Consider the following 14,072-nt stretch of genomic DNA (forward strand, 5'->3'; position numbering starts at 1 on the left):
AGTAGTTACTTTAGTAATTCATTGGTTAACAACGCTTTGGATACCAAAATGAAAAATTAACCTAGAAATTTATTGTTTGTATTTTCAAATTAATAAAAATTAAATACAATACAATCTTGGTTCCAATTAATTCATCTGCATAAAAATATCAGGATCAAATAAAAGAGAACACGTATGTTTCGTGTTCTCCTTAATTTGTTCGATAACCGTGAGATTCTACTGCTGAATAATATTGATATCTCAGAGATAATACGAGGGCTAGTAATATGTATTAATTTTTCAGCCGTGGAACCCCACGGTAGCGTTGTATTCTATAACTACATACATTAATTGATTAATAATTATTTATAGTCTTTGTAATTTTATACACGTCATAAATGTCTTGCACTGAAAATTTCACACACACAATCCTAATTATTTGGTTTTGTTTGTGACTTCAATTCGTGTCCCTGAATGTAATAAAAGTTCTTCCATTTCTTTATTTTTCACTGGAACCTGAAATAAATAGCAGTTATTTACCACAGATAAAATACTCTGACAGAATTGTTAGGAGTAAGGACTGCTATAAATGATTAGGTAGTTCATTATTAAATATCCTCACTTTTTAGCCGACTTCAAAAAGAAGGAGGTTATCAATTCGTCTGTATTTTTTTTTTTTTATGTGTGTTACCGCGATACTCCGCCCCTGGTGGTCCGATTTTGATGAAAAATATTTTAATCGAAAGGAAGTGCTTGCAGGTGGGTCTCATTTTTTTGTTTTTTTTTTTAAATAACTAGAAGACTAGTAGATTTTGAATATAGCTTCAAAATTTGTTGCGAAGATTAGGGACATTTTTGCTTTCAGCGCTTACGTAGGCTAAACTATAGGACCTACATAAAAATGATGTATGGCGAATTGTAGCTCTTTAAATGTGCTAAATAAAAGTCAGCGATAGCATATATCTATCTTTTATAGTTTTCTCACAATAACCATTTTTTTCTTCAGAAACATCAATTAAATTCATGCCCTATTTCCGACGCTATTATTCGAGTTCAGTATTAACCCTTATGTAAATAAACATGTTCATTATCAAGAGAATTTAATGTAGATTATATTTGCAATTGAAACTATATCATTCTGTCTAATAGTTTAGGAGATATCGTAAGAATAAAATTACGCGGAAACGAAAAATGCTACATGAAAAGCACAATTTTGCTTTCTGGACTTACGTAGGTCAAACTATATGACTTACATAAAAATGATGTCTGGAGTAATTATAGATCCTTAAATTTGCTAAATAAAAGTCTTCGGTGGCATATATCTATCATCTATGGATGTCTCACAAAAACCATGTTATTGTGAACAAACTTCGATTAAAATGGACACGAAAAACAGCGCCGTAAGCTTACGGCACTATTATATTATATTCGATATGAATCCTTATCCAAATAAATATGTTTTATGGCAAGAGTATTAAATGCAGATTACATTAGCCTTTAAACTATGTAATTCTGATCAATAGTTTGGAAGATATTAAATAATTAAAAACTACGCGCATTCGAAAAATGCTAGTGCGGCGCGCGGCTGGACCAAATTAAAGGTACGCTACGATGTATTAGTTCGGTAATTTTCAATTTGTATACCGATTTTGATAATTATTTCATTGTTTAAAGGATAAGTGGTTATCTGCTGCATTCTAAATTAGTTTTTGAATTGAAATACACACATATCAAATAGGAAAGTCCTTTTCTTTATTTGTCTTATTTATGTCTTTATACGTATTAACGAAATTTGTAATTGAACTTCAAATTCACTAAAAATTGTGAAATAAAACAAAAATTTTAAGAAAAAAAAATAGCCGACTTCAAAAAAAAAACAATCTCAAACAAAATGCACTGAAAAGTAACCTAAAAAAACCAATTTCAAACAAAATACACTCAAAAGTAACATAAAAAAACAATTTCAAACAAAATGCACTCAAAAGTAACCTAAAAAAACCAATTCAAACAAAATGCATTCAAAAGTAACATAAAAAAACAATTTCAAACAAAATTCACTAAAAAGAAACAAAATAATGTCATGAAAACTCTCTAAACTCTAGTAGTTAGTAGTAGGGGATCAGTTTTCCGCAACTCCACGACAAGCGCGTATTTTGCGTGTCTCTAAACTCTAAAGAAAGTTCTCTTCTTTCTTGTAACATGTCTATATTGTATAATTATTGTTATTTTGGAGTCGGTTTCGGCCTAAGTAGGGACATAAACGTAAGTATGTCTAATACATCTCAAATATAAAATGTCATCTATTTACTTCGGCCGACACCGACTGCGAAATAACAATAATTATACAATATAGACATGTTACAAGAAAGAAGAGAACTTTCTTTAGAGTTTAGAGACACGCAAAATACGCGCTTGTCGTGGAGTTGCGGAAAACTGATCCCCTACTACTAACTACTAGAGTTTAAAGAGTTTTCATGACATTATTTTGTTTCTTTTTAGTGAATTTTGTTTGAAATTGTTTTTTTATGTTACTTTTGAATGCATTTTGTTTGAATTGGTTTTTTTAGGTTACTTTTGAGTGCATTTTGTTTGAAATTGTTTTTTTATGTTACTTTTGAGTGTATTTTGTTTGAAATTGGTTTTTTTAGGTTACTTTTCAGTGCATTTTGTTTGAGATTGTTTTTTTAACAATGTATGAAGTTAAACAAAAATTATTAGTAGTAACTAACTATTGTGAAGTGTTATTTGTATATGTGATTGCGAAGTTAATATTATACTTAATATTTATATTTTTAGTATTAACTTAGATTAAAAAAATTACTACAGTCACGTAGAGTAACAAATATGTGTGTAAGAACGAAATGAGGTTATTATGTAACGAAGTCCATAGTTAGATTATCCAAAATTTGCTAGTATGATCTTAAAAAAACAAATAAAATGTATTCAATGTGTTAATATAATTTAATAAAAACCTTATTCGTGTTAATTTAATATCTGTCATCACGAGTCAGAACCCTCCGATGAGTGCGTGCTTTCGCTAGCGTAAAGACTACGCAAATTGTTTACTGAAAGAAGATAGAAAGTGAGTTAGTTGATTGAAGTTAGAAGTAAAGTAGAGTTATGAGTTATATAGAAATTCTTACTGCTTTGATGCCAGCCCTTGGAAAAGCCATAAGATGAGTCTGACTTTATAGAATCCAAAGAAACCGGACCGGAGGCAGTGAATCCAAAGGAAGGACGATTCGAGAATCTCGGTGACGTAAATGGAAAGTTATCCAACGTGAATTCATCATAATTATTACTATTGATTTTCTTGGATTCAAACTTTTGCTCTTTTTCTGTTTCGTGAACGATTTCGGTTGCAGTTTGAGTTTTTTCACTCCAAGGTTTTGATGTTACTACATAAACTTTTTCTTTGGTAAGTGGAGATATTGATGTTTGTATCAAACCCCAAGGCGCAGGTGTTGTTGTTGAACTGCGGAAAGATGACGCTGCAGTGTAAATACGCGGTTTTTGATTTTCGTCTGGATCTTCCCCTTTTTCTATTAATTGTTTATTTTTGGCCCTTTCTATAATATTATATTCTTTTACTGATTTGGATAAAGTATTATTTCTTGTTTCAGTGACAGAATGTTGCACGCTGCTCGAACCTTCGTGATCATAATCCTCGTAATTATATTCGGTGGCTTTATGATCTTGTGGTGGAATTACTGTCGTGAAAAAATCATCAGGAATTTGTTTAGCATACTTTTCATTAGATCTAGTCTTGTCAGGTGTTGAATAATGATTAGAATATTCTTGTTCTGTCCAATCATCAATAGTATGTTGTAATTTAATAATATCGAATGGTGGCTCTTTAACGTCGTAGAAATCGTTCAAGACCGTCGGTGTGTTATTTATTTCTGAATTATGTTCTTCTGTTACCGTTGAAATATGATCTGTTGTTGTAGTTGGTAGTGTCGAAGTTTCTATAGCAGTGTTAAAGTATGAAATTTCTGTATTCGAAGGGACTTTTCTTCCCAGATGCTCTTCTTTTGTCACAAATGGTTGAGCTTCTTGAGAAACCGAACGCATCTCTTTATTGTTACTTCTTTGACTTTGTTCAGTTACATAAGGTACAATTATTTGCACTATTTTCGGTTGACTTTCACGTCCGTCTGATGCACTTGATAGATCTTTTTGATTATTTTGCCGCGTATCATACTTATCTTTAGTTGTAGTCTGAATAGGCGCACGAGTTGTTACAATCTCGTCATAAATTTCGTAGTCGTTTTGACCAATGCTCATTGATGAAGGTGTAGAAGCTGCTGTTACAAAATTTTCAAAATTCTTATGTGGTGCGCTCGGTTTTAAGTAAAGAAGAGGGGAATCAATATATTGAAGATTACTTTCTGTTCGATATCTATCTAGGTCTTCATCGTTCACTCCCCTTAAGTCTGCAAATACTTGTCTATGATTAGATGGAATGTGAGGATTTTGTCTCATATCTGTGGGTAAGTCACTTTCATAGAGATTATTACCCGTTTCAAGACCAGTTGTTTCAAAACTTACATCTTGGTTTACTTTTGCTGATGAAATATGATCCTCTGAAGCTTGAGGGGTAATGTCTCTGACCTCATCTATCACGTAGCTGTTTGGTATATTTCTGTAGGTTTTATTATGATTTGCACTTTTTGTAGCGTCTATCTCTATGACTGGCGATTGAATAATTGTAGTTGGATATTCTATTGAATGTACAAACTCTGCAATAGGAACGCTTTGAGCTACATTAACATTTTCGGATGTTTTCTTCATGTGATTTATCCCATAAATTACGTCTGTTGGGAATGACGAGGATATTGGGCGGAAAGGTCGTGCATTGAAAATAGGAGGTAGAGGGGAAACGCTTAAATTTGGTAGAGCAACTGGTTGCAAAGTATGTATATTCCTTCCTTTATTTAAGGTAAAGGGAGCAGGATTAGCCAGTGCGATAGAAACATTCGGTTCAAAAGATTTGACAATGTTATTAGTTATTACTTGGGGTTGAATTTTACTTGATGCAGCTTCTAGCGAGGTAAATGTGTAAGGTATATTCAATGCATTAGTATTACTAATGTCTTCACCATATGAATTTTTAAAACCTTTTGGATACCCTATATTGGGTAACTGTATATGATTCGGAGGTGTCACTACATTCAAAATGTCTAAATCATGTCCAACTGGTGTAACTCCCGGAATATTTACGGGAGATTTTGTTGTCACTTTTTGACTAAAATCAAAGGCAATGGATGGTGTACCATAAGTATTTGGACTGTATGTAGAAGTTGTGAAGCTGTAGGTATTGGGAAGTTCATAAGATGAACTTAATTGTCGAAACGAAGAACTTGCGGTTTTGGGGACACCATATGAAGAACTGACTGAGTGTATAGAGCTTAAAGAATTTTGTGCTGATATTGATATTTGCTGAGAAGCGCTTGGAGGTCCGTATGTTGAGCTGGGATTTACATTTAATTGAGATTGTTCAGGTACACCATAAAATACATGAGGTTTGTTTATTACTTCATTTGTCTTATGTTCTTGACTTCTCTGAAAGTTAAATGGTTGGGGTCGATATTGCACTACGTTTTGGACCAGAGAAGTCGGACCGGAAGGCCTGTACGTTGGACTGTTGCTTTCTTGGACATTTTTATTTCCTAAGTTATATTTTATCACTGGAACCCATGGCACTAAATTGCAAGGATTGCAATCTTTTTTGAATGGTTCAAGATTAATTTTAGATCCTTCGGCAGCGGTTTGTTGAGATGGGAAAAGCCATCCGGATATTTTCTGAAAAAAGGTTGGTGAAGGGGTGGTTGTAAAAGGTTGGGGTGAAGGAACGAAGTTAAAGTTGTATTGTTTGTAAAAAGGAGCGGGGAATTTGAACTCCGAAGAAGGAGGAATTGTTGAAACAGCAGGAGAATATGTTGTTTGATATTGGTATCTGAATTCCTTAATTTGTTGCTGTGGTTTCCCTCCGTGAAAAGGTGCTGGTGCAATTGGTAATGGAGGTGGTGGTGGCCTTAAGAGATCTCCGAACTGTGATGGGCCATTTCCATGAGCATAGTCAAAGCCGGAAACGGGTTCACAATTATACTTCGCTGTGCCAGCAAGCAGCAATACTGGCAACATCTGAAATATTAAAAAAGAATTGTTTTAGTTTTTAGTCTTACATAACATTTATTTATTTTAAAGAGGAAAAATTAGAATGTTTGTTTGCTTTGAATAAGTGCCGAAATTACTGAAACCGATTTGAAAAATTCTGCGCGGACAAAGTCGAAAGCAACTGCTAGCATTACATACCACTTTACCAATAAAATGTGTAGTTATAAACACATCATCTTCACACATATCTTTGAAGTTTTTCGCACATATATGCAGGTTGCGTCACGATGTTTGCCTTTACAGTAAGAACATCGGATAAATGTAAATATGTAAATTGAAAATCGAAAAACACATTGGCGTGATTCGAACCCAGGATCTAAGGATTAAAAGTTAAGTGGTTAACACCTGCTACCGACACTATGAACACAATTATCAATTTAAAGAAAATTGTAAAAATGATTAAAAAACAATAAGTGAATTAAGGAGTGCTAGTATTCATTTAGTAATTAGAAACGGTGAAACACTCGACGTGACATATCCAAGCTATTATAGTATCTTCCCACGACTTGTTATTCTTTGAACTTTTCTCTTTTCTCATAACAAGCGCATTCGGGCGTAATCGGAAGCAGAATTATTTTGGTGCTATCATTTACATTGTTAATGTTAAAAGCCGTTTGCCATAATTACATTAGCATATGTATGTGCATAGCATGTGTACTTTTAGCATAAAACTTTACATTTAATTAACCGATTAAGTAAGAAAATTTATAAATGACCAAAGGTTGACCGCGTATTCAGCGCAGAATTTCTTCCTGTGAAAGTCTCATCAAAATCGGTCAAACCGTTTCGGAGATTACCCGGTAAAAATACAGACTTGCGTACAGACAGACGAGTAAAATTTTTTAAAATAAGATTTTGGTTTAAAGCAACGCAAATATGTCACGAAATATACATATTTTTTTTTCGATGTTACATACAGACACTCCAATTTTATTAATTGTATAGAAGAATAAATTCATACTTTTGTTTCTTGTGAAATCATTCAAATTTTTTCTTTACAGGCAAAGCAAGATACTTTTAAACAATAGCTATTGAATACTTTAGAAACTAGAAATATATCAAGCTACAGTAGAATTTAAAAATACACAAACTCTAACTTAAACTTTAAGTTAGAGTTTGTGTATTTTTAAACAGGTCAAGAAAATTTTATATTAAAACAATAATGTATAAGATGTTACAAATTATAATTAAATACTGATTCGAAACATAGTTAACAGAATATTAAGTAGATCTTTCTTGTTAAAAGAAACACTAACAAAAGTAAATATTGCATAAGATCAATATTAAAATTCCTCAGGTAATTCGGTTACATGCTTGCATGCGGCTTTGATGCAACAACTTGGCAGATGAAGAAAAATAAATAACCATCTTTGTAAATAAAATCACGAAGCGAGTAACAATCGAATCAATTCGATGCTCGTATAAAGTTCGAGTTTCGAAATGGTAGTAATACGCGACCACGCATAGCCAAGCTTTGGACGTGTTCTTCAAGACGTGATGAAAAGTGAAAATCGATTTTGGTCAATTTGAACGTCGGTCACGTTTTATTGAAGGATAACTTAAAATTCAAAACGATACACTATCTTATTGCGTAATTTTTTAAACTTTAAAAATTTTGCTCTAACTCTTTATTATTAGTCAAACAACTTAGTAAACATTTAAGATTGATCTGAATACCTGGTAATTTAATAATTTCCCCAAAACAGCTAACTTAACAAACTTTTAACATATTATAATGTTCGTAAGAAACGGGATTCTTACCACGATTAGGCTGTTTGAGCTCCCGATATTTCGGCACAGTTGCATGCGCCAAAAACCACGAAAGTTTGAAGTTTTAACATATTTTTAACTTACTTATTCAATTAAGTTTTTTTATATAAGATAAGGGGGCAAAAAGGCAGCGGGAACACCAAGGTGTTCATCGACGCCCATGGACATCTGCAATATCAGAGGAACCGCAGATGCGTTGTCCTTTAAAATGGTGATATGCTCGCTTCTTGAAGGCCCCTTAGTAGTAGTCGTAGTTGTTTTTTAATTACGGACTTAGTTAAATATGAAAACGAAAGTAAAAATCAAAGTCCACCAACTTGTATAAATTCACAGGTGTGTTATGACAGTAGCAAAAGAATTAGACATTACTGCAAATTAATTATAAAATTATGTATGTTTATATACAAAGTAATTCATTTGCGTAAGTACGCGTAAAACTTGTTTAGCGTACTCTATGGTTTTTAATAGTCTTTTAATATTTACATTAATTTATTTAACGATTTTGTTTGTTTTTTTTCTAATATTGTATATTATATTGTGTTTTATTCTGCAACATTATAAAAAAATTTAAAACATTTTCTAGTTATGTTATAGTAGGGAGAGGAAAGTATTACTGCGATAGCTAGATTTAAACGCCGCTGGGCGCACGGACTCAAGTCATCGCGAGTGAAAGTGTTTCAGAAGATTCAAATAAAATATTTAAATAGTAATGTATCCTTGAATAAAATTAGTATGACGGACATCGCCCACGTCTAACATTATAAATGCTAATGTTTAGATGGATGGATGGATGGATGTTTGAAGGTATCTCTGGAACAGCTCAACGGATCTTGGTAAAATTTGGAAACACATAGGCTATTTATTAAGTTTTTGTTTAATTCCGCGCGAACGGAGTCTCGGGCGGAGTTATAAAAATACAAATTGATTTTTTTTAATACACGACAGGACAGTAATGTCACTTATTTTGTGAATGCAAAAGCGATGTGATAAGTTCAACTTTGGTCAACTTTTAGAAAAGAAACAAACACACACCACTATTTTTTTTATTTCAACAAAATCATTTAGTTCAACTTCAATTAAGGATTTGCCAGTTTAATCATTCGAGAACCAAATAAGTAATAGGGACTAGTTCGCTACGCTCGTTACGTAGTATAAAATTTAAAAGAAAGCAATTTGAGCGCTTTAAGATCAATATAAATGTATCTAACTAAAATAAATTAGATTTTGACCAGACATCGTCTAGACAACCCTCTGGTTATACGAGTACGTCACGAAGTTATAAGACTACAAAAGAACCATAACTCGCCTTATACCGGCTACTTACAAGGGCAATGACTTCTAAAGACTTTAAGAAACAGATAGAAGGATCAGATAAGAGAATGCAAGGATTAAAATGTAACAAATTTATCTTTATGAAATGGAACATTTTTCATTTCAGGCAACTTATTAATAATTTATATTATGAATACTAGTAATCGCCTAATCTTTTCGTAATAAAGATTGATAGATATTTGGAGCTTTAATATACTTTGAACTAACTTTAAAAAAAACAAGCAAAGAAATGTTAAACATAACAATAGTTAGTATGAATATGACATTGTAAAATGGGAAACAAAAAATTGAATCGCAACTCTTACTTTTGCGGAAACAATGCAAACATGTTAACGCACGACTATTCGTTAATCATTCATTCACAACAAATCATTCATTCCGTTCACTAAAACAAATAATACACATGACAGTTGTATGATAGACTATTTGTAAACGGAACGAAAACCAGTATTAACAATGCATCGAGCATCGAGCTCTATAATGAACGACAAATGGGGTGAGAAATGGTGGTGAAAGCACTACGAGTCGTGACTCAGTCTACACAAACTGATCTACATGTTATATCGATTAATCTTCCACAATGTTAAGATAAACTCTTCACGGAAACTATAATAACACTAAGAACTTTTTGTCTCTGTTTTGTCAAAGAAAATGAAAGGGATAACAATATATATTAATAAGAGTTACTGCAGTGGAGTTCTGGGTTAAGATAAACATCATGACTATTAAGAAATACACAAAAACCTTTTTTTTAAGCAAAACCGACTGAATATTAGTATATATGAAAAAAATGTGACATTTTAAGCATAATCTATGTTCACGCTTTAACAATATTTTAATTACAGCTATTAAAAGAATGGAATGAGGTAACAGACTATCGTAACAATTTTTTATCTGCCATTTGATCCAATATGTTTTGTATCTTAGATGAAAAATATTTCAATCCTTGTATTATTAAAAAGGAAATAAAATTGATCCAGAATTAAAACATCACACAGCATAATCATAGGTAATCATTTTAATGTAGATTTTTTCAACAAAAATTTGATGACAAAGGGACTTAACCTAACTTTATCACCATAATTAAATTTTATCGTGAATCAACATATGAAAAGCTAATCACTAAACAAAACTTACTTATCTTAAGAATAAATGAGTACCCAGCGAAAGTATTAAATAGTTTGCATAAAAATAATTACCTTCATCTATTGTGTAAATTATATAAAATAACATTTTAATGAAAGTAAACGCGCCATTATGTGGCTTTACTTTTCTTGGCGGGAAACCCTAGACCTGTTTAACTTTCAATGGCTTAAGGTCATAAGTTCTTTACGATGGCATGGAGTATCTTTCTAAAACATTAATTTCATAATATATTTTATATGTTTTCGAAACATTTTTATCTTGAAATAGGAAACAAATATTTAAAATATTTTGACGTTGCGTTCCAAAGCATATCAGTTTATTTAAAGTAAAACAAAACATAATATTAAGGAATTTCTTTAAATTTATGTATCTTAACTAGAAACGTAATGCTGATTTTTTAATCTCACCGGAAGATACAAATTTTATAATCTATATGTTATCACTCTTCTCTTATCTCAATTTAACTACGTTAGAGATTTCAAAAGTGTACGACATTAATGGACACAGAATGTAACTAATGGTGGAACATTACAATGTCGTGTCTGAGAGTCATTCAACGATTATCATCATTGGGTGAAAGGTTCACGCAAATGATATATTTTTACTACCGTGAATCGCTAATATTCTTTAAATCTCATGTCTATTAAAATTCGTTATAAGCCGAAGTGTATGGCAACACACAAAATTCTTTTGAATAATGAGACATTTTTAAATGTGTTAAATTAAAAAAAGAACAGATTTATACCATTGTCATGTCTAAAAAAAAATGTAAAATGTTACTACTAGTTCTTACAATTTTTATTTTATTTCCTTGATTTTCTTTCTGTTCAGTTATAAAGAAAGAAAAAATACTCTTTATTTCTTTCACGATTTATGAAAACAAAGTAAAAAAATATCAAAACTAGATCAAGGTCTTTGAAATAATTTGCGTGTAGTTCATGTTCGGAAGATATAAACTGCAAAATCTGATTCATTTCACTGTCGCGGTCAACGAAAGTGACTCTGTGTTAATTACAGCCAGTTAGCCGGCTGACGGCCGTTACCTATGAATATTAATACAGTTATTGTTTACCTTCCTTAGTAATATTACAATTACATTACATTGTACAAATAATATTTAGTATAAATAAAGTCTTAATACAATATAAGTGTTCAAAAATGTCACAATGAAAAATAATTGTTTAAGAAAGCTTACTAATATTATAAATGCGAATGTTGAGATGTATGGATGTTTGTTTGAAGGTATCTCAAGAACGGCTTAAGGAATCTTGATGAAATTTGGCATAGACGTAGAAGATAATCTGGAAGAACACATGGCTACTTATTTATTTTTAAATTCCGCGCCAACGGAGTTGCGGACGACAACTAGTAATTCATATGTATAATTTTAATGTATTTTAGTGAGAAGATATTTTCCATTTATTATTCCCCATTTTATCTTTAGCACTTCACTTTAAATATGTTATGAGAAAAGAGAGTTCTCACCAAGTATTCGGAGGTGGTAATATTTGCCGAAACATTACACTTATACTTTCGAACGCTCATATTATTTGTAAAGTCACGCATCATATTATAACAATTTCACCAATTACGTCTCTCGTGTGATATAAACAATGTAATGTTATATTTTGTGAGATCACATTTTGTGGGATATAATGATATAGAATTAACCTAGACGTAAACTGGTATGGCAGTTGAGAAAATACGCTTTCGCGAAGCTCCGATATACTTTGTTCCCAGAAGAAAACAATTGTTCAAAACAATGACTTGTATAGTTCAAGAGCACTCTCTTGTGCGACTTTAACTGAATCTTGTGAAATACGATCTTTTTTATTGGTTGTAATCTGCTTTAAGACCACTTAAATAACAAGAAAACCCCGCAGGCTGACGGCTAAAGAACGTAATCATTTGATTCATATTTGGCAGATATTTAAGCCATTTAAAAGTTATTTTAATTTAAATATTTCCTGTTAATTGTTTTATTTGTTTGATTAAATATACAAAATGTGTATAATATAGCATAGGGAAAGGAGCAGCGAAGGAACTTTGAGAAAACCAGGAAATCTCTAAGTTAAAGCGTTTTTTTATGATAATTAGTCATGTATTTGGGAATACCGCTAGGGACAGATCCTTTCAATAAACAGTAAAACCTTCAAAAGCAAGAAAAATATGTTAAAAATATCTACAGTTACAAACAGGATAATGTAATTCAAACAATACATAACAAGAGTTTTGTAGTATTTTGACTTTACACATAATTACTTAAAATGTGTTTAGAGCATCTTAACTCTTTAAAGAAATATATAAACGAATTGAGAACCTCCTCGTTTTTGAAGTCGGTTTAAAAGGTTTTTGTTAAAAGGAGTAAAACAAAAGCTTTTATAGCTAAGATTACACTAGAGCTAAACGCATCGATATAAAAGCTAATGGTTACGTAAGTGCAACCAAAGCTCATCCAGAGTTAAAAAGATAACTTAAAGTGTAACACCACTTTTGTTTACTTTTATTATGTTTTACTTGATTTTTTTCTAGCGCCATATAAAATGTTGGATGTTAGATGAATATTAAGTAAAAACATTTTTTTTAATAGGTATCTTAACATGCTTTAACGACAGATATTCGAGATTTCTTTGTAAAGATAATTGATATTTCTTAATAATTCGTTAAATTTATATTTTAAAACTGATCGATAATTTAGCATAAAGCTCTAAATAGTATAGCTTCAAATTGTTTTAAATGTGTCTAACGCATAATAAATCATTTGGTATTCATTCAATTAATACAACTAGTTAATCTAAAACAAAACACTTTGATGATTAATGACTTTTTGTTATAACGATTCTTTGCTCAAATATTTTGTACGCATGCGTAAGTTTCATCTCAACGCAGTGAAGAAAGCTTTTATCAAAAGATAAACACGCCCCAAGCTATACTAGTTAAAAAAGATGAAACAAACTCACCAACAAAAAAGCCATAATATCCGATTATCTTATTAGGTTAAGACTTCGATCACTAAATATATTTTTGATCATCACTCAACAGTCATCACCGGGAAATTTTAGTTCACTTTACATGCTTTAGCTTCATATCACAAGACGTGTTTTCTGATAAGAAATTAAGGAGTCATTACGTGTTTTCGACACCGCGGTTGCTTGTGAACAGTGCGGTATAGCACAAGCGGTTCCCACGTGAGAGAAATGCACTGCAACAATAGTGGAGGCGCCCGAGTCGAAAGGTGGGCAAAAAGCGAATGGGCGCAACCCATGAGCATTCCGACCAGGGTGAGAGGCTTATACCTGCTGACCCATTTCAACCGCAACTATTGACAATGCCATGAAGAATTTTGAGCCCCTATTTGAGTTACGTCCCGAAAAAAACAACATCCACAAGTCCGTCAATATTTATGAGCGATTAGATACGAGATTTAAATATGGTTGCGTTCACTCGTACCCAAAAATATTTTTTTTTATAATTTATAGGGTTAAGATAACCAAATTAAAAAGTTAAATTCCAGTAGGATTGTCATATAATTGATCTTTGTTTAACAAATCAATGGCTTCGTTTTTTTTCTATCTCTTAGATAATCTTACACCACTGTTATTAGACAGATTGGTGTGAAAAGTGTGAGACTTTGATTATGATACTGATTCGTAATCGGATTTCTA

General features: G+C 31.8%; 1 protein-coding gene across 1 annotated transcript; it reads right to left on the reverse strand.

Moving 5' to 3' along the window:
• Nucleotides 1–4: 4 nt before the first annotated feature.
• Nucleotides 5–13,639, reverse strand: LOC106713555. The gene is made up of 4 exons (XM_045677925.1): nucleotides 13,368–13,639; nucleotides 3,123–6,126; nucleotides 2,952–3,044; nucleotides 5–495 (listed from the first exon to the last, which is right to left on the reverse strand). The coding sequence occupies exons 1-3, from the start codon at nucleotides 13,380–13,382 to the stop codon at nucleotides 2,980–2,982; spliced, it is 3,084 nt and encodes a 1,027-aa protein (XP_045533881.1). The 5' UTR covers nucleotides 13,383–13,639; the 3' UTR covers nucleotides 5–495; nucleotides 2,952–2,979.
• Between the last annotated feature and the right edge of the window lie 433 nt (nucleotides 13,640–14,072).

Source organism: Papilio machaon, chromosome 5, assembly GCF_912999745.1.
Source record: "Papilio machaon chromosome 5, ilPapMach1.1, whole genome shotgun sequence".
NCBI classification, from domain to species: Eukaryota; Metazoa; Arthropoda; class Insecta; order Lepidoptera; family Papilionidae; genus Papilio; species Papilio machaon.